At 33.5% G+C, this 21,634-nt stretch overlaps 3 protein-coding genes across 21 annotated transcripts in view; 2 read left to right on the top strand and 1 right to left on the bottom strand.

Annotated features, from left to right (window-relative positions):
• The window catches only part of LOC134854648 (transmembrane protein 208-like), a 412,118-nt gene extending 396,801 nt beyond the window's left edge, over window positions 1-15,317 (bottom strand). Inside the window, exon 1 of the mRNA XM_063870996.1 lies at window positions 15,307-15,317. The gene's annotated coding sequence lies outside the window, so the exon portion shown is untranslated. The remainder of the gene's footprint in view (window positions 1-15,306) is intronic.
• Window positions 1-21,634, top strand: part of LOC134854647 (uncharacterized) — a 350,978-nt gene that overhangs the window by 214,069 nt on the left and 115,275 nt on the right. The gene's annotated exons all lie outside the window — the stretch shown is intronic.
• LOC134854171 (protein phosphatase 1 regulatory subunit 3C-like) lies at window positions 2,024-9,667 on the top strand. 19 transcript variants are annotated; one of them, XM_063870301.1, is made up of 4 exons: window positions 2,024-2,559; window positions 3,041-3,188; window positions 4,424-5,038; window positions 8,789-9,667. In XM_063870301.1, exons 3-4 carry the CDS (start codon window positions 4,829-4,831, stop codon window positions 9,566-9,568), a joined length of 990 nt encoding a protein of 329 aa, XP_063726371.1. In that variant the 5' UTR covers window positions 2,024-2,559; window positions 3,041-3,188; window positions 4,424-4,828; the 3' UTR covers window positions 9,569-9,667. The 19 variants fall into 19 exon arrangements, with proteins under 19 accessions (XP_063726371.1, XP_063726377.1, XP_063726389.1 ...); XM_063870307.1 differs by having other exon boundaries at window positions 2,031-2,559; window positions 3,041-3,154; window positions 4,544-5,038; XM_063870319.1 differs by having other exon boundaries at window positions 2,031-2,559; window positions 4,755-5,038.

Raw genomic sequence — 21,634 nt, 5'->3', positions numbered from 1 at the left:
CATCAAAACCCCTCACCCTCTCCCCTTTAAATCCGCCCTGTATTTATATATATATATATGCAAGTTATGCAAGTTATAATTAGATATAGATATTCAAATTCGTGTTTAAATATGAAATATATTCAATATACTCAAATACATACATTCAAGTTAGTGGTTTTTTATTGCGTAAGGTGATTGAAAGATTAAAAAACTAGACTCTAGGCCAAATCAAAATTCATGGTAAAATCAGCAAATTGGGCAACAGTTTTTCAAATAAATCAATAGAAAACGAAACAAATCATTGAAAAAAAGTTTTTAAAATACTTTTTAGAGTTTTTTGGAAAAGTTTTTTGCTTTTTGAACTCTTTGGTTCAGGAAAATTATTTATTGAGACTAACGAAATTGAGAATAGGACTGAGATTTGAAAACTTGCATGAACCTATCCTGACAAAAACAAACAGCGTGGTGAATATACTCTATCTTAAGATTGAAGAGATCAAGTTTCTTGATCTAAATCAGCTACTACTCAAATCACTTTGAAAACTTCAAGAAAGGAAAGACAACTAGTTTCACCAGTTTTTTTAAATTTAATTCTATGAAAACCACAGTCGTTCAAAAACAAAAAAAAATGTGTCATCTTGATTTCTTCACCAAACGTCAGAACGACCAAAATTCTCAGTAGACAGAATGGCAGATATATGATCAATTACCGTAGCTACTAGCAACTGTATTCTTTGAACCAAGAAGTTAGACAAAAGTTCAACCCGCAACGAGCGCCAATGGATTTGAACCAATTTTATTGATACTTCGTAGTTTCTGAAGAAAAACAAAGGGCTGAATTCTTAATTTTTAGGCAATCTAACTCATTTCAATTGATTAGAGTTGTCTACAATCGATACTTTGAGAGGTTTTTGATTACAGCTTACATGTTTGTTCACACTTCTTTTTTTGCCATGTTGCTTAGTTGCTTTGCATTTCTCTACAATTTACATTAGACTTCATATGTTTACATGTTGTTAGCTCATTTCAGTTCAAAAAAAATCAAAAAACAGTTCCACTTCCCCCTTAAGCAAAAAAAGCGTCACCAACCCCTCCGACCTCCCCCTCCCCCCCTCCCCCCTCCACTCTTCAACTCACTCTCCCATAATTTTGTATACATATTTTTTCAAGCCTAGGCCGTAGGTACAGCAAATTTGAACCATTTCCATGCGTTCAACCTACTCACCAACCTATAGTACAAGAGAAACTGTGAAACGAACAATTTCAAAAAGTAAACTTTAAAAAAATCGTTAAAAAGTCAAAAAGTTTACAAACATTTTTTCAAGTTTTTTCAAATTAAATTTCTGATTCCCAAAATGGCGCCAACAAAATTAGAAAAGAAAATGTTACTCGAGTAAAACTAAGTTGTTACGGCTGAAGTTAAGCATAAATAAGCTATTGTCAGCCTGCTCGCTGGCTTCACTAGCTCGAAATTAGACGAGAGCAAATCAAAAATTTCAAACCGGTTTTTCTCGATACTGGGAAAAATTTTTGAAATTTTTTTTTAAAATAGTTCGAATCACGACTGAAAAGGCTTTAATATGATACATCACTCAAACCAGTTCAATGATTGTTTGTGGTGTCTGATTTTGGGGGGAAAACAAAAAAATAAAACTCCCGAATATAAAGCTCCTCCCCATTTTCAATGGTCGGAACAATTTACAAAATAAAATTTTTCTTTTCAATTTTGAAGTCGAAAACTTGCTGAAGAAAAATCACCCCGAGAACTTATATTCTGCCGCTAACTTTTTTGCTCTACTTTTGCTTTTTGCTCTACTTTCAGGTGATTTAATTGTCGGAGTTGTGCATGTATAGCGTAGTTTACCCAATGAACCATATTTCCTGTTCATCGTAGCTAAATTTTATTACATTTTGAAGGCCAACCAATATTGGAACTGTTCTCATAGCAGTACTATAGCGATGATCAAAAATTTCTAACCAATCGAAGTCTTCTATCTGTTTTCAGGCTGTGTTGGCAAGTTTTCTCCAGGCTTCAAAATTCCAATTTCTGATGAGCTATAAGATATCTTTCTGTCATTCGTTTTTTATGTCATGACGGCTTACCCTTTCAAAGCTTTCATCTTCTTTTAATAGCTCAATGGCTGCCTATCTCCGTTTTTTGGTTATCGTCTCTTTTCATTTCCATCCACGCCATCATTTGGCTCAAATCGTGGTCTATAATTGCAGGGTGGGATGAAAGGAAAGACTACACGGGTTAGTTCCGCGTTTTCAGTATAACGAATCCTAATCAATGGTCAGTCTTGGATAATTCCCATAATTCCCTAGCAAAGGCACAAGACTATATCCGGAACAGGAACAAATCCAAGCGTGTTCTTTTCCTTTTTTACTGTTCATTAATTTGGAGAGCATTGTAGATTTTTACTCTGATTTATTTCTAGCTGCGGGCCATAATAATGGCTCCCGTCACATTCAGGGTTCCTTAATAATTTATCTGTTCTATCGTCATGTGAATAATTAAACATATAGATTCCTCAAAAACTAGTCGATTGAATTTGTTTGCTTTATTTTTATTTTGGGGTTTGCAAATTAGTTCCTGATATTTATTGGTAGCTTGGTAGCTGCAAATTTTGTGACAAAACTGAACCAAAACACTTCAAATTAGGTTTGGGCTTAAAACGCACAGATACTCTGTCTGATAAACCGGTTTTATTAGATGGGCAGAGCTTTGCTAATTCCACAGTATATCTGAGTTGATTCGAAATTTCAAATTCGTCTCAAATTGAAACATTGAAATCCCGAACAACCAAAATTTACACTATTACATGACCTCGCTTTTGACATAAAAATGTTTTAACCATTTTTTCTAATAGCTTTAATCACATCTTTTTTAAAACTAGAGATAAGTAAGCATGCTTCCAAATGCAAAGTTACAAATAAGAATAAAAAACTTGAACTTGAAGAAATATTAATATTGAAAAAAATCGGCCCTATTTTTTTCTGTCATTTGAGCTAAGCTTGTTATAATCCCTTGCTGTGCAAATCAACGGGTCCAGTTTAGGTAATATTGAACAGGGGCAATTTCCTAACAATTCCTCTTTTGCGTGTTCACGTGAACTTCACATTTGTCCATTGGCAGAATCGTGAACGAATTGAGCTTTAAAACCGCAGCATGGTATGTTTTATATTCTATCTTCATAGAGGTTAAGGTAAGAAAGGCATTTATACCAAAGTAGACGCACGTCGTAGGTATAACGCTTCAAATTTAGCTTACTTAGCGTGTGGTACGGCGCTTGACAGATAATTTGCTGCAAATACATGCTTGTTTTTATTTATAAAAGCTTCAGTCAAAATAAATTCTGGTGGTTTTCTTACTTAGAAAATAAAATTTGTACCAGTTGTTTTGCAGATATGGTATTTGATTTAGTTCTGAAAAACAACGCTTAGACTTTTCTATTGTTTGGACAAAACTGTCTACGGGTTTAAATGGGTTCAACGAAAGCTAAGCCACAAATGTTTTAATTTTCAGCCACGATGAAAATTACAGTAGACTTTGTTTTTTTAAACGAACTTCGAATAGTCTATTTCCAAACACAAAATTAGCGTTGAATCATGTATACTTCATTTTTTGTAGCCTCGGCGAAATAACTAACACGGAACAAAAAACTGCAATTTTCGAACCTGTATAAAGAGACCCGCAAAAAGTCTAGACAGACAGAGCTAATTGAAAAATACCATTCGCCAATCTTGAAGGCATGATGATAAATCGTGGATTTAAAACTTAATAATAGAACAGCAACACATAAAACACTCCATGCCGAATCGCACGCCCACTTAAGCATGGCGATGTTTTCTTGGTATCAATTTTTTAAACCATGCGCAGTTGCTTTTTGAGACACTTTGCCAATAGTCGTGAATTTGCAATGCATGCACTTAGATAATTCAGAAAACTTTGAAACAAAATATCTGTCTGAAAATTATATTTTTTTTCTGAAGTAAACCAATTATTTTTTTGAATTGTCTGTTCAATTTTTTGCTATGAAAAAGTTCGGACAGAGAGAGCTAATTAAAAAGAACATTTGTTACATTTTGGCAGATTTTTGCATGCAGTTTCGTTTTTTTTAGACAAACCTTGGACACAAACTTTGGTCTAAAAATTAGTTTTTGCGTGAAAACTTTTCCAATTTACGTTAAATGCTCTTTTTAACTAATTTTTTCTGTCCGAAATTTTTGTACTAATTATATCAACCAATATGTCAATAAGCATTCTTCAATCTTTTCTCACACTTGGACAGATTTTTGCCTGCCAATTTCTGTATATTTTACAGTTTCTTTTATTTCTTTGTATAATAATTAGCTATTGTGCTCTTAAGGGAAAATAATAGGAAAAACAATTTGTGGTTCAATGAAGCGTGATGAATAGAAAGCGTATTTTTGTTTAAAGGCTTTTTATAATCTGCATTGGCATTTTAAGTCTTCAGAAAAACGTTTCTTAAAATTATTTTTCAATGTTATTCGTTGAGTCTGTCATTTAATCTCTTCTTTCACGTTTAATCATTTTTAGCTCTAAAAATCAGTCGTCAATTACACGTTTGACTTATTTTTCTGACATTTTTGTAGACTCAACCAAAAAATTCGTTTGTTCGCTGTTGTTTTGTTCACATTTACTCGAGACAGACAAAAACACGTAAAATGTGATCAAACAGAAGAAGTAAATGTTATTATAGCATAAAATTCTGATATTACCAATTTTCTGATCTCACCTGAATTTATAGTTACTGTCTTATTTTTTAATTCTTATCTTATTGAACAATTATCTTATTAAACCTGGAACGACACGAAAACTAGTATGATGGATCCAGCTATTGAAACAGAATCGCTACTCGGAACTTCCGTTGCTATTTCAATATCGAAAAAGAGTGATCACACCAACGGAGAGCTATTGAAGGAAAGTGCGAGCGAGACTATAAAGTGCGAGCGGGATCCCAAAAGAAAGATTGGCAGGTGTTTCAAAGTGGGAAGCATAGACGAAGGCTGCGTGAGCGATGCCGATTTTGAGGTCAGAAAATTCTTAATAAGAATCAGAAAAAAAATCATTCATTCGTCATTTCAACCATGTTTGTAGCAGATTTGAGAAATATAGCATAACCGAGGAGTTCAGAAATGTGCTTGACCTAATGTGCTTTTTAAACGTGCTTCACTGCCAGCTAAAAATATCATTACAACAAATCAGAGGTGGAGCGAAGCTTCGCACCATTTGTGATTCATTACAAACATCACACGGCAAGCTAGTCGACAGAAAAATTAAAGAGGGCTTTGAGGCGAAACATTTGTTACGAACAATCGAAAACTAGGTCTATCAAAATTTCCATACGTATATATATCTCAAATTGGTTTTCGGCCCAATAGTACAATTTTTAGCATTAGTTTAGCACTTAGAAGTTTTTGAATGGATAGATATTACGATAAAGTTTGGGTAGGCGCCCGGTGAGCTAAAAAAACATTGTCATGATCGATTTTGAGCCACAAAAATTAGTACAGTTCAGGTTTTCAAGTCCACCAGCACACACGAATAAATAATTACTATTACCATTCAACCGACGCAAAATGATTTGACTAAACCGATAAAATGAGCCAAAACTTTCATAGCCAAATAAATATTTAGGCAAAAAAAAGAAGCAAATCAAAAAGCAATTTGATAGGTCCACAACCAGGATGAGAAAAAATTTTGAATAAATCGTTAACTTAAAATGCAAACATGCTCAAAAAAAAACTTTTAAGAAAATGGTTTAGTGATTTTTTTAAACTGGTTGTTAATTTGCAAAAGTATGTTCCGATTTGATAACGTTTGCTACACTCAAGCGTAATAACCTTATTTGCTTTGCATTCTGTTTCTGAGCCGCAGAAAATGACTTTACTGATTTCTCAGCTTATTGAAAATAAACGGACCAAAGAAAGGGTTTTTTCCTTTGCAACAGCATCATTAATTTTACTTGCGATGCAAAAACGTGCAATGCAAAAAAAATTCTGAAAATTGAAGTTGAAAAAAATTATCTGAAAAAAGTTCTGAAAAATTAGGTTGAATAAACAATTAAGAAAAAACTTGAAACGTTGAAAAAGCTACAGCTACAAAAAACTTCATAGTTGTGTAGAAAGTAATTTTAAAACAGCCTTAAAAAGTGAAAATCAATAACCGAGCATCTACAAATTTTGGTCGAAACCTGTTTGAGCCGAAAACAAAACGGTGGTGATCAAAAAAACTCATAATGTTTCAAAAAATTTTAAGACCCATCCAATCTAAAACACCAAAACGAATGCAAATATATTTGCCCTCAAAATGGTGCAATAGCCGATACCGCATAAACTGAAGCTCTTTGAACTTGTAAAGAAGAAAATAAAAAAAATTAAAAAATAATCCAAAATCAGACTTAGTAAGTATACAAATTACTGATTTTTCAGTTGTTGTAGAAAAAGCTGTTTAAATTGGAGCATAACTCATGCTCCAAAAACTAAGCCTGTAAAAATCCTTTCAGCGAAAAAAAAATTAGCGTTTCACAAAAAACGGAAATTGTACCGACAGAAACTAAGACAGAAACCACGAACCCAAAAAAATATTGAGACATTTTTTGAAAAAAAAATTACTTTCTGAAACGGGTTTCACCTAATTACTACTTGAGTTATAAAAGTTCTATTTGAATTTTCAAGAAATTAGTAGTTCTATTCCTAATTTCAACGTTCTCAAAAGAAAAGTTCTATAATAGCACTTTTCCCAACATTTGAAAAAAGCAAAAAGCACTTGAATGTGTGCTACACCGGAATAACAGATAAAAATCTTGTTGGATTTTTTTTTTTCGATTTTATGCATGTAGAAAATTTTATATAGCGGTTATAATCCACGCATTTAGAAAAAAAATTCCGAAACAAAAATGTGAATTTTTTTTCAATAAACCTCTGAGTTATACGTAAACACTGGTTTTTATTTTTTGGAGCCAGAAAAAAAACCAATTTTGACGAATCATGTCATATAGCTATGGATGGGATTCTTTGAATTATAATCATAAAAACTACAAATAAAAATTCTTTAAATCAGTGTCATTTTTTGTTCGTTGTATGAAAAGATAATTCTACACCCGCATAAAAATCTAGTGAATAAGTTATAATCGACAACTGTTTTCTTCAGAAAAAAGGGATAACAAACAAAGTATGACTATTATTTTGTGCACAACTTCAAAAATTATTTGAACACTTTTTTCTCAGGTAAGTAGCCAAATGAAACTTTCAAAACTCGTTTTCATTTGGAAAAATCAATTTTTTAATCCTGAATGCAATTTAACAAGTCATCATCATTTTAACTGTTCGCTTTATTCTGTCGAAATAAGACGAAAAATTAAAAACTTTGAACCAATTTTTCTCGACACTGGGATAATTGTTTGGAAAACTTTAAATTTCGTTGGAATCGAAAATAAAAGAGCTTCAACATGATATATCACTCAACCCAGTCCAATCACTAGTTGTGGTACCTGATTTTGCGTGAAAAAAAAACGAAAAAAAAAAACTAAAACACCCGAATATTAAGTTCTTGCCCTTTTTTCAAATGGTTGGAACAATAAAAAAAACGCTTTCGAAACGTGAAACAACTTTCGAAACGAGCAGAACGTAAAATTAAATTTGGCTCAATTGAAGATTTTTTAAACCTTCTCCTCACGAGCAATGTTAGTTAAAATTCGATGACCGTTGCGTCTAGCAACACAATATTTGTAGCAACTAGCCTGCAGAACATATAAATAATTTAGGTTTATGATTCCCGCTATTTTAGGTCAAATAAGAGGCACCTGAAAACCGGCTGCAAAGTTCCACGGCTTTCTCGCGATGAGATATAAATTAGTTGTAAATATGATGAACTTTATAGTGAATGGAGTGAATATTGCAATTTATTATGATTATTAGTTTCAAATGGAAGCTCCGCCAGATTTCAAAAAAAAAAATACATGGCGTTTTAGTTAAAATTTAAATATGGTCCGCATTATTTATGCCAAGATATCGAAATTGGCAACTTTCAAACAACGATATTTTAATGAAAAATAATTAGAGGCATATTTTTTTAGATGAGTACTCAGGGCATTATTCTCATTCTGATATAAATAATTTCGACCAATTTTGCCTACAAAAATTGAGTGATAACAGGTAGATTACAAACCTGTAACGGGAAAACGAAGAACCACACGACCCAAATAAAGGTCGTGTTTGTGTGTGGTAAAAGAACCATTTACTCTATTCAATTTCTTTATTGATAAAAATGAAATAAAGGACTTTTTCAGGTCAAATCCAAAAATTAATATGTCGTAAATTATCTCAATCGAACGGAACGCAAGGGCAATCTAAAAATTTTTCGAGTGATGGTACTGATTTGGAAGAAAATTTTCGTCCACATTGGTTCTGGAATTTCCTGCAACCGTAGAAAATAACAACTAAAAAAATTCTACCCTTAAATTTTGCCTTATTGGCGCCAGAGGCGGCTTCAGAAAGTATTCACCTTGCTCTTGCAAAAATGGATATCGTAAAATAGTGCCAAAAGAGGGTCAGGCCCGGCCCTTTAAGTAGCAAGATGGGCGAATCCCGGTGGAAGGTGCGCCGCTCGCCACCATTAAAAACGTATCAATAAAGGGCAATTGTAGAAAAAAGCTGCTTAAAAATCTTGCATTCTATAGTTTTTCGACTTCCCTTTAGTTGATACTTTTTAGAAAGAAACATCGGGAAGTTTTCTTAACAGCCCCTGTTAATTTTGCACTGAAATATAAGTTAAATTTAGGCTATGATTCCCGTCTACATTGAGAAGGAAACTCATCAAAACGGTCTCCAAGACAGTGATTCAGGATCTGAAAAATGCATTGAGAGCAACGGTCACTGCGGAGAACACGAGGAAAAAGCCAGAGGTGAAACGAGCGATCAATTGAAAAGCATAATCGATTGTTCCAAATGTCGTCATATTTCTCTTACCAACCAATCGTTGCTCTACCCGCCAAACTCTGACCAATCAAAGGTAAGGAGTCCTCTGAACAAGAGCGTCACATTTGCCGACAATCATGGCCATAAATTGTCACATGTTCTCTCATTCGATAACTTGCAAGAAGTCGATTGCACTCTTCACGATTCCTGGGAAGACTTCGAAGAATACAATATGGGATCCGCAAACCGATACGAAAACTCGGATGTTTTTGCACCCTTGTTCTATCTTCCGCCCTCGAGCGCAGCTCGGGAGAAAGCGCAAACTCAGAAAATCAAACTTGAAAGCATCCAGATTTTTGGGTTTCGCATTCTGGGAGCAGTTCTAGTTTCTAACTTGGGATACCACAAAGAAGTCGCTATTCGATACACTCTAGATCATTGGGACACGTTTGACGAATTGGAAGCTGTATATGTGAAAGGGTCTGAAAATCAAGGGTGTGAACGATTTTCATTCGAATATGAATTCAACCGAGACCACATTGAAGATAAAGTGGTGTTCTGTTTGCGCTACAAATGCGACGCAGGGGAATTCTGGGATAACAATCATGGAATGAATTATTCACTGAAACTTCTGAAAACATGATGTAGCTCACTTCACACACACAATTAGTAGATGAAATTTAACTGCATTAAGTGTTTTTGACGTTCGTATTGTAACATAACTAATAATGAAATTTAAAAACTGCACAAGTTTTTTTATAGTAAGCCAGACCTGATTAAGTAGAAAAGTTATTCAGAAAATTGAAAATAGAAGTCTTTGATTCAAAATGTTGCACCTTAGGATGCTATTTATAAGCCGTTTTGGACAAGTTATTCTCGTAGGATGAAACAAAATATTGCTATGGAATCTGAATAACGGCTGAAAGGATTTTAATGCGATAACTCACTTGACACCATACGCCCTGAAATGCACATATCTCCTTTTCCGAGGTCTTATCATTGTGAGCAAAAGCTTTCTTAAGGTAGCTAAAAACGTGCGCAAAAAAAAATCTATCTCACACAATTGGCAAGAGATGAAACAATTTTTCTGACGGTCTGAGTTTTCACTATTAAATAATCGGGGAAACTGGGAACATAAGGTATCAGCTTTTGACGCCCTGAAATGCACATATCTCCTTTTCCGAGGTCTTATCATTGTGAGCAAAAACAACAGTTCAAAAATTCCGTTAAAAAACTAATTAGACGCGGTCACATTAATTGATTGACAAAATTTGAGGAGTCGGTCGCTAACTTAAGTGTTTGCAGTTGGAACCAAATTAGGGGGCGCAGCTAAAGACGGAGGTACCTGTTCGATAGTTTTTGAATTTGTTGTATTGATGCGTGAAAGAGATAATTTCAAAAAATCAAAAAGTGAGCTTCACACAAAAACTTCATGGGTTTCTCCAAAACATTAATGAAATAAGAGTGATTTTTTTTGAGAATTTGTAATTTTCCCAAAAACAACATTTTTCGTAAACACTCGATAACAACTTATCGTAGCCGCTTATGCACGGAAGCTTCCCATAACCTGTTGCTTGCTTCGGTTAAAGTATTTCTGAGAAGAGTCAAATATTTTCGATATAGGGACAAGAAATCAAAACATTGACTTTTCTGAGGGCCATAAATTTTTTTCCCGACTTTTTTTCTGATTGAAACAAAAAACTTGATTTAAGATAGCAGTTTTTGAGACAAAACAAAAAATTTCAAAAACTATTAAGACGTCATAATTTGACCTTTGCTAGGGCCATAATTTTTAAAACTTTGGGCGTAACCGCTTATATAGGGGAGCTTAAGACAATCTGTTCAACCGATTGAACCCAAAATCTTATATTTGGAAGGGTTGCTTTCGACATCAACTTTCTGACTTTTACGAGGACCATTACTTTAAGTGAAAAAAAAATTGAGTGGAGCCGCTTTTGAAGTGATGTTTCACACAACCTGTTTCTTTGATTGAACTCAAAATCTCAGATTTCCAAGGATTATTTTCATTAAAAAAATCGATAAGTATCAAAAACGGTCACAAAGTTACAAATATGACCCTTCCGAGAACGATCTTTTTTAGTTAAAAAAATGGGGAGTAGCCGCTAATGCAGATGAACTCACCACAACCATTTTCCTCCATTGAATCCAAAATCTCAGATTTGGGATGGCAGTTTTTGAGAAAAGGCAAGAAGTTTCAAAAAAAGGTCAAATTATCAAATGAACTATGACTTAGGCTAAAAAATTGGGCTAAGACATTTAAACAAGGAAGCTTCAAACATCCTGTTATTTCGATTGAAACCAAAAACTCAAACTTAAGATGGCAGTTTTCGATAAAATTCAAAATGTTTCAAAAATCAAAAAAATGACTTTTCAGAAGGCCATAAGGCTTTGATTGAAAATGTGGGCTTAGTTGCTAATGTAAAGGAGCTTCCCACAAGTTTTTCTCTCCATTGAACCCAAATCTCAGATTTGGAAGGGTAGTTTTCGAAAGAAAGTCTCGGCGTAGCTGCTTATGCAATGGAATTTTTTACAACCCATCGTAACGATTGGAACCGAAAACTCAGATTTGTTAGGGTAATTTTCGAGATATGTCAAAAAATTTCGAAAACTGTCAAAAAAAACCAAAGAATACGAAATTTCTTGAGACCATATATTTTTTGTAAAAAATTTGGGCTTACCCTCCAATACAAGGGAGCCTCCCACAACTCGTTTTCTCCATTGAACACAAAATCCTCCTACCTTTTTGAGAGCAGTTTTTGAGAAAATGAAAGAAAAATCAAAATGTTGTGTCAAAATTTTCTTCCATAGAGATTTTGAAGGCTGTAGAAAACGTGTTATGGTAAAAAGATTCCAAGGAAAAACCAGACACGTAGGAAGGTGGGCTGTCTTTCAAATTATAACACGTAAATTAATTTTTGAGACAACCCTAATTATTAGAGAAAAATAAAAAGCTTTTCAGATGCGTCTAAGAAACTAAAAAACAAAACACCATACATTTTCGTAAGATGGAGGTACCCGTTTAATTGTTTTTGAATTTGTTGTTCTGATGCAGGAAATGAGCAATTTCAGAATTTCAGAAAAACTTGGCTTCACACCAAATCTTAGTCTTAGTGTTTTTCTGAAAAAAGAGTGAAAATTACTGAGATATGTAATTTTCCCAATGACATCAGATTTGGGAGGGTAGTTTTGGACAAATAAATTTTTTTTAAACAACGGTCAAAAGCTCAAAATTGTTTTTTTACCTGATGGCTATTAGGTTTTGTGCACAAAAACATTGGCGTAGCCGCTAATATGGGGGAGCTTCAAAAAACTTGTCCTTTGATTAAAACCAAAAAATTCAGATTTGGAAGTGCAGTTTTCGAGAGAAGTTCAAAATCTCAAAAAATGATCAAAACTTTTTCGAGAACTTATGCAAGAGAGCTTCCTACAACTCGTTTTTTTTGTCTGCGCACAGAAACTCAGATTTGGCAAGGTAGTTTTTGACAGAGGTTTTTGAAGGCTGTAGATAGTGACGTATGATTTGAGAAGTTCAGAAGAATATGCAGGCACACAGGGGAATGGGAAATCTTTTCGTTGGTACCTTTTTTTAAAAACCGTGAAGGTGCTTTTTGATATAAACTAAGGTTGTTCAAAATTCGAAAAACGGTCAAAAAATCATTTTGTGTTTCACGAAGTCCATTATTTTGTATAAAAAAATTGGGTATAACCGCTTATAAAGAAATCGTCTCAAAACTTAAAACAAAAAGCTCAGATGTGGGAGGGTAGTTTTCCTGAAGTTTTTAAAAATTTCAAAAAAACGGTAGAAAAAAAAACAAAAATATGACCTTTCTAAAGACGATAACTTTTGGTAAAAAAATTGGACTAAGCCACTTGTGCTTAGTAATTGAGATAAGTCAAAAAAATTGTCAAAACTGTCAAAAACCCACAAAAACAAATTTCCGGGGACGATATCTTTCTTTGTAAAAAATTTTCGCCTAATTCGGCCTAATTCTCCAATGCAGGAGAACTTGCCACAACTCGTTCTCTCCATTGAACACAAAATCTCCGGCTTTTGAAGACAAATATTGAGAAAATGAAAAAATCAAAAGCTGTGGCAAACTTTCTTCCACAGGAATTTTTATGGCTGTAGAAGAGGGTATATCAAAAACTTGACTTTTCTGAGGGTTATAACTTTTTTGTCAGGAAATTTGGAAGTCGCAGTTTATTCAGGGAGCTTCTCTCGATATTTTGTTTTGCATTGGAACCAAAATTTCAGATTTGGGAGATTAATTTTCGTAAGAATTCAAAAAAATTTAAAAACGGTTGAAAATCTAATGACAAAAAAAAAAAGAAACAAAGCAAGAAAGAAAGAAAGAAAGAAAGAAAGAAAGAAAGTAAGAAAGAAAGTAAGAAACCTTCAATTGACCCGATGGGTATTTTACAACCCGGGTTGACCAAATATGCTAGCCATACAATTTTCATATATGGAAAAATGCTATTCATACACTTCTTATGCAATTCCATAAGTACAGAAAATTGCATGAAAGGTCTATGACTAGTATTTTTTCATATATGGAAAATGTACGACTAGCGTTTTTCTATAAACCAAAATTATAGATTTTTTAAATTCTAATTTCTCAAAATTTTTTGGTTGTGTTCGTAACCGAACACAAATGACATACACCTTAGTTACTCAAACATAGTAACCAAAGGTTTAACACTCTTGCATTAAAAATGCATTGGAAACAGCCTGAAATGTTTTAAGTCTGTCTCACACAAATAAAATAACGGAAGTAATGAACTTTTAAATTTTGGCAAAGTTTTTCAAAGATGATTAATTCTAAAATTTGAATTTTTAAATTACCAGACATTGAGCAAGTCATACAAAAACATGTCATACAAAAAAAGAAAAGTTTTAAGCGTTTTTGAAAAAAGTTCTGAAGAGAAAAGGAAAAAAATCCAATATTAGTATATCCAGGACTACGTTATAAACACAAAAAAATTAAATTTTGCACGCAAAATTTTTTTTTTCAAAAAATGTTTGTTTGAGTACGAAAATCAGTTTGCGTTTGAAAAAAAAACACAAAAAAAAATTTTGGTGGCAATTTCAAAAAAATACAAAAAAATTTTTGACGTCGCCATCAAAAAAATGCTAGTTATACATTTTCCATATATGGAAATTGTATGGTTAGCATTTTTTTTTCTTAAAAAGTTTTTCTTTTTTATTTAGTACGATACACCGATTTTTATGCCAAAACAAGAGAAAAGTTTTCGAAAATTCGACGACACCATTTTAGCAAAAAGTATGAACATTGTATGATTAGTATTTTTTCATAGACTTATTTTATGGAATTGTATGATTAGCATTTTTGGTCTATAGATGTCAACCTGGGAAAACAATACTATGTATAAGAATGTACACAAAAGGCAACAGAGTTTGTTAAAATTTGACAAAAATGGCGTATTAAGAAACACACGTTGGGCAACTACATTTCAATGTCCACGAGCACGTGATATCGGGGTCATATTTAGTGGCTGCTTGATTGACGAGAAATCTTCGAATAGCTGAATTATCCATAGGCTCTAAAATTCTAAAATTTTGATCTCCGATTGCTTGATAAAATTGTGCACAACATTAACCATTCTGTAGGAAAAAGTCGACGTGTCACTGATTTCATTGCGTTCTTGAGCTGCATCTGCAGGAATAGCTGACTGTGCTGGGTTTGTGGTTTCTCATCAATAGTAAAAAAGCAATTTAAAAAATGCAGTTCTTCTGACGAATGCCGTGAAAACTCTCGAATCCCGTTCAATCGAGAGATACACTACTGGCAGAAGATGAAATCTATTAAGACTTTGCTTCGTAATTTCTGCTATCAAAGTTGGTAGCGCTGCTGCATAAAAATCTAGATTTGAAGGGCTTAGCTACGTCAAAATCAGCAGGAGCTAAAAAAAATTTTGTCGTGACTGGACATGATTCCGTTGAACACGCATTCTTGACTTGACTCAATTCATCATCGTCCGTTGACGTATACTTTTGAGTTTTGTAGGGCATATCTGAGGGAAATAGAACAAATAATTCAAAGCAAGTCGGTAAGCCACCAAGTTTCCTTAACCACTGGGAGTCCACCTGAGGTCACCACAAAACTGGACAAGCTTAACGGGATAGAGTCCAAACAAACTGATGAGCAATGAGGTTTCCCAGATTGGTTAGCCGGACAGTTTCGAAAACAATTTCTTTCAAATGGGTTGAAAAAAAATAAGATCAATGTATAGAAATGTTGCTACAAGACCGTGCTCATACAACCGGATCTCTAAAATCCTTTCGTAGAATAGGGCTACCCAGTTTACAAAATCCGGTTTGCCATAAAAAAAAAGTCATCTATTTAATAAGTCTATCACATCAATTAGATTTTTGCAAAAAATGTGAGCGCAGCCGATTATGCAGAGAAGTTTTACATGACATGATATTTCGAATGAGGTCAAAACTTCAGATTTGGGAGGGTAATTTTAGAGAAAATCAAAAGGTTCCAAATAACGGTCAAAAAATCACAAATATGACTTTTCAAGGAGCCCTAACAATTTGTATAAAAACATCACCACATTAGGGATGGTAGTTTTCAAGAAAAGAAAAAAGTTTCAAAAATGATCAAAAATCTAAAATTTATCTTTTCCGAGAAATCTAAATTTTTGAGAACCCGAGAACCCTGAAAAATGGGCAAAGCCGCTTTTGCGGGACAATTTTCACAACTTGTAATTTCGGTTGAAATCAAAAGCTCAGATTTGGGAAAAGAATTTTCGAAAAGTTAACCAATTTCAACAAACGGTCAAAAAAAACATGACTTTTCCGAGGACAATGAAAAATTGTTAAAAAAAATGAGCTAAGCAAAATATCAGATTTTGGGACTAGGATTTTGAGAAATGTCAAAAAAATTCAAAAAAGTCAAAAAAATCTAAATTGGACTTTCTGAGAAACCTTAAATTTTTGAGAACCCTAAAAAATGCGCTAAGCCGCTTGTGCAGGAAGATTTTCACAACCTGCTTTTTCGGTTGAAATTTGGGAAGCCAGTGTTCCAGAAATCAATCAATTTAAAAAAAAAACGGTCAAAAACTCAAAAACATATTTTTTCCGAGGACAACCAAAATTTGTTAAAAAACACTCGTTTTTCATTTGAAGTCAAAATCTCAGCTTTGGTAGCGCAGTTTTCAAGAGAAGTCAAAAAAGTTTCAAAAACATCAAAAATTTGATTCTTCCAGGGCCATAAATATTCATTTTAATATTTTTTAAACCGCAGAAGCAGAGGATTTTCTCACAAGTCCTTAGCTCTAAATCCACAAAATCTCAGATTTGGGAGTTTTTGAGAAAAACGGTCAATAAATCACTATTTTGAAATTTCCGAGGGTCATAACGTTTGATGTACGAAATAGGCGTGGTTTTTATACGGGAGAGTTTTACACAACCCGTTTTTTTCGATTGAAATTAAAAACGTAGATTTGTGAGGGTTGATTTTCAAACAATTTCAAAAAACGGTCAAAACATCGAAAATTTGACTTTTCTGAGGGCCATATTTTCTTGTGTAAAAAATTTGGGCGTAGCCGCTAGAACAAGGAAACCTTCCACAAATTGCACTTTCGATTGTAATCAAAGTCTCAGATTTTGGAGAGTTCTTTCAAGAAAACGAAAAAAAAAATCCGAAAAATTGGGTCAGACATTCCCCCGCAGATAGTGAGGTATGGTAAGAGACTAGGGGAATATCCAGCCACATTGGGGAGTGGGCGATCTTTCCATTGTATTACATTTTTAAAATTTTTTAAATGAGTTCTTTTAAAAATCTAAAATTTAGGAAAAAGTTAAAAGCTTTTCCAAAGCGTCTCGAACAAGTTTTTTTTCAAGTTTTCAATAAAGCACGTCATATACATTTTCATTATAGCTGTTTTTATAAAAAAGAAACTGCGAGCCTATATTTGAAGGCAAAATGGTACCAAGGTAGTCCACATTGTGTACCATCCCGTCGACTTTTGTCCTTTAAACACATTAGAGCCGACAAATAAAGCACGAGAGTACCTTGCATCTCTATAGCATCAGGGACTAGCTAAAGCTGGAAGTACCTATTTGACAATTTTTGATTTTGTACTGAAGCGGGTTGAAACGAGTGATTTCAAACATTCCGAAAATTGTCTATATGCAAAAACAGAGCTGGTTATACAGGGATACTTCTTTCAACTCTTTCTTTTGGTTGCTCAGAAAATCTCATATTTTGGAGAGAGTTTTCGAGACAAGCCAAAAACTTTGAAAAACGGTAGAAAAGTCAAAATTTTGACTTGCATTTTTTAAAGACCATAATTTCAGGTGTAAAAATTTCAGTTGTAGCTACTTATGCAGGGGAGGCGCCCACAATCTGGTCGATCTATCGAACCCAAAATATCAGGTTTGGCAGGGTAGTTTTCGAGCTAAGTCAAGATTTCAAAAATTTCAGGAAAACCTGAATTTGGACCTTATCGAGGGCCATAAATTTTAGTGGAAAAAAAATGGGCGTAGCGGACTATGCAGGGGAGCTTAATGCAACCCATTGCCTCCAATGAACACAAACTCTCGCATTTGGTAAGGTGGTTTTCGAGAACAGACAAAAAAATTTCACAAAAGGGCTCTAAAAAGCTAAAATTTTTATCTTCCGAGGACCCTAAATTCCGCGGAAAAAAATGTGAAGAGCCGTTTTTGCAGCAAGTTTCTTACACTCAATTTTTTTTTGGTTTTCGAGAAGTCAAAAAGTTTCAACAAACGGTCAAAAAATCAAAAATACGACTTTTCCAAAGACGATAATTTTTTGTATTGAAAAATATGGGTTTAGACGCTAAGGCAGTAGAGCTATCCACAACCCGTCCGTTTGATTGAAATCAAAATCTCAGATTTGGGGGGCATTTTTCGAGTAATGTCAAAAGTTTGAAAAATCAAAAAAATCAAAAATTTGGCTTTCCGAGTGCCATTAAAAAGTGTAAAACAATTTGGGCTTGGCCACTAATGCAAGGCAGCTTTGCAAAAATTCTTTCTTGTTGTTGAAATTAAAATTTTAGATTTGATTAAGTAGTTTTCGAGGAAAATCAAAAAGTTTGCAAAGAACGGTACAAACATCCAAAATTGACTTCTGGAACCTGATCTAAACTACATTTTATGATTGGATAATTTAGATATTTTACCAATGTAAAGTATTTAATATTAACCAATCATGATCCATCTAACTAACAACCCACTTATTTGTAAGTGCTGAAGTTACTTGTAATTTCAGCACCAGAGAGATTTGAATTTAACTTAGAAATTAGTTGGACTCTCCCGAGCACTTCAGCAGCCGCAATAAACCAGTATACCCTAGATCTATTGAGCCTAGCAGAGACTAGTTAAACAACCTGAGACTAGATAGTATAAGAGTAAGATTAGGATCGGTATTAGACTAAGAAGTTACACGAATCTATCCGGCCGAAAATAAGATAGCGTGACGAGCAGACGGTGTACCCTATCCGAAATAACTCTATGAGTTAACCAACTCGGTCCTAACTCATCTGGTGCGACCATAAGTCTCGAACAAGACCTTAATAGCTTAGAATTAACCAAAATAGATTAGAAATTAGACAAAAACATTTACAAAATGTTATACGACAATAATTTAATCGAAATGTCTCTACGACTCAATAGATCAGAGCCAATATTCCGAACCATAACAGAACTACCCGGAATTGGAAGAAGACCTCGAACCAGAGACGACATACGACAAAGTAGAAACTTGCCATATAGCTATATGATAGTTAGGCAAAAACCAGAACAAACTTTTATATTTAGAATATTACTGGCAATGAATTTAGATTTTCATTTGCAAACATAAAATCTTGAAGTTAATCTTCAAAATCATTTCAGGCGCTAAACAAAATTATTAATATACAATAACGATTGATAAAAAGATCTAAGATCGTTTTCCTAAAATTCTGCAGTAATATACAAAACATGTTTGAAAAATATTTATTGAAAAATAAAAATAAAAATTAGTAGCATGACAATAAATGGTTAGTAATCATAAATCATCCTGTTGTTCCAGCTCCATCATCTAAAACATAACAGCAATCATAAACCCACTAATATCATCAAAACACTAAATCTTTCCTTTACACACATTTAAAAATTTATTAAAACTTAAATTCACTTAATTTTAAAACCAGATCATCAAGGCTTATCCTTGGATCTTAAATCATTTTCTACTTAATTAAATTTCAAATTTGATCATCAAGGCTTATCCTTGGATCAAACAGAACAACTTTGTTCTCCCCCACCCACTTAATTAGTGTCTAACGACCTCAAACGTCGATTCACTACCCAACCCTTTCTAAAGACCCAAGACTAATAGAAATTTTTAAACAAAACTAATCATTCAAATTAGGATAAACAGTGAAGAACTTCGGTTATTCATCCTTCACTTGACCCCCCCTCTTACCAGACCCAGGATAAATCTTAGACTTAGTAAGTTTAAAATAGTATCTAACGAACTACTCGCGTTCTAATTATACCTGAACCTTGTGGATCGATTTACTATTCTCCAACCCTTGAACACAATCACTACCCCTAAGTAAGATTAAGTAAGTTAACACCTTAACTTATACTAGCCACGAGAAAGTAAAAAATCATTCTTCGGAATCGATATACTTTTCTCTCCAACCCTGAACAAACAGACCCAGGTTAAGCTAACCAAAAAATCGTAAGAACTAACAGTTTAGGAAAATAGAAATCATTTAACAACCCTTTGCATCCGTCATTCTAAACCTTATGTCATTTAAAAACCTAGGAAATAAACAAACAATCGTTTTACACAATTGTGAAATAGACAACAAAAAATACGACCTTGTAATCACACCTCATACACAAACAGTTGGATACATTCGAACAAAACGACAAACACTAAAGAGAAAAATAATAACTAAACAAAGACAAATAACACGAAAAAGATTTTCAAAAAATCGAAACGCATTTTCAGAATCAGAAACCAACAGTTTAGACGAACTTTACAAACTAAAAGAATCAATAGATAAAAATTGCCCAATTCACGATCAATTATATTTCTCTGACTCAGAAACAACTTCAAATTCATCACAAAGAGGAAAAAGAAGAATAAAAAAGCAGTACAAACACAAACCAGTACATTTATACAATTGGAATCAACCAATTCGACACATTAATAATTACATATTAACAGTCATCGAACGAAAAAATGAGCTCAACGCACACTCCAGGTGAAGAAACTCCAGATGATGATGAAATCTTTCCTTTTATAGTAGACGCAGATACTGATAGAGGACAACACATATTTTGTCAAAATTTACTCGTAAATTTATTTGAACCCGGAATTAGTCCATGTAAAACAGAGTTCCCAGATGTAAAAATCAAAAGACAAATCATAGACCACTACTTAAAAGATATATGCAACATAACACAACAGTATGGAATCTACTCCATAGAATTCACCTCACCAAACCATAATAATAGAAAATATACAATTCAAACAGACGATCTTAATTTAGAATTTTCAAAAGTTTTTTCAGAATATATAAAAAGCATCCAATATCAAAACTCACAAAGAGCAAACTCCATATTCACCAATGAAGTTTTCGCAATAATATATAGTTATATTTCGATATTAGAAAACGAAATCCCAATAACAAATGTCTCACCGACAGAAACATCTAAACATTTAAGAGTACGACATGAAATCACACTACTCTCTAGTTATTTAAACATCATTAAAGAAAATTTCACGAAAGACGACGTTTCACAACATACAAAACACGATCTACAAAAAATTTTGGCATGGTTCATAATAGATTATTTCACACACAATATTGATTTAATTGCACAAGCAAGAAAAAATTTTAGACCCCAAAACTCGAACGATGATACCGCTATCAAAGAACAATCAGATTATGTTTGGGACCCCGAATGGTCTCATCCAGCATTTATAAGCTTCCCACAATCAATCTCAAGTCAAGCAATAAGTACGATATCTTACATAAGAGATTATGTAAAAGTAATACCATTAACCATTGATGCAACACCATTAAACTATAATACATTTTTGCCCGATACACAAAATAATAGTTTAAACTCTACAGTTATACACAATGAAAACCTCAATGGAACTAGGAATCTTACTCAACAAGATATCCAGACACCATCACACTTCATAAATGAAGAAATTGTACACACAACAACTACACAACAAAGTATTTCACCAATACGCCCAAATTTAACAACACCAAGAAATACAAATCCTTCACAAACACAGGTAACCTTACAATCAACCGTTAAACCTTCGGTTGCCCCTAAATATTCACATATGGATTACCAAACATACAGACCCATGACAATACCATCAAAAACACGCAAAACATTCACTAGAAACAACTTTACAGACCATAATTATAATTATACACATCCATCAAAAACATATAACCAACCACAAAGAAATTTTAACCAATATACAAGATCTCGAAATTGGGATAACCCAATGACCCAACCTAATTCAATAAATTTCCAAACAAATCCTCCACAGGATCACAGTGAAAATTACCCATTTTTTCAACAAAATAAAATTAAAAAACAGACATCTTACCAAATGGATTATTTATCCTCAGATGATGATTTCTTACAACCAGATATATTTACACCAAATACTCA

This window comes from Symsagittifera roscoffensis, chromosome 9 (genome assembly GCF_963678635.1).
Source record: "Symsagittifera roscoffensis chromosome 9, txSymRosc1.1, whole genome shotgun sequence".
Taxonomy (NCBI): Eukaryota; Metazoa; Xenacoelomorpha; order Acoela; family Convolutidae; genus Symsagittifera; species Symsagittifera roscoffensis.
The sequence above is the reverse complement of the archived record's forward strand: the minus strand, read 5'-3'. Positions and strand labels throughout refer to the sequence as shown.

What these genes read in the sequence shown, in the direction of transcription:
- LOC134854171 (XM_063870301.1), top strand. Translation starts at nt 4,829, where the DNA reads ATGATGGATCCAGCTATTGAAACAGAATCGCTACTCGGAACTTCCGTT. An exon ending in TGAGCGATGCCGATTTTGAG is followed by an intron (nt 5,039 to 8,788) that starts GTCAGAAAATTC and finishes AGTTAAATTTAG; the next exon opens with GCTATGATTCCCGTCTACAT.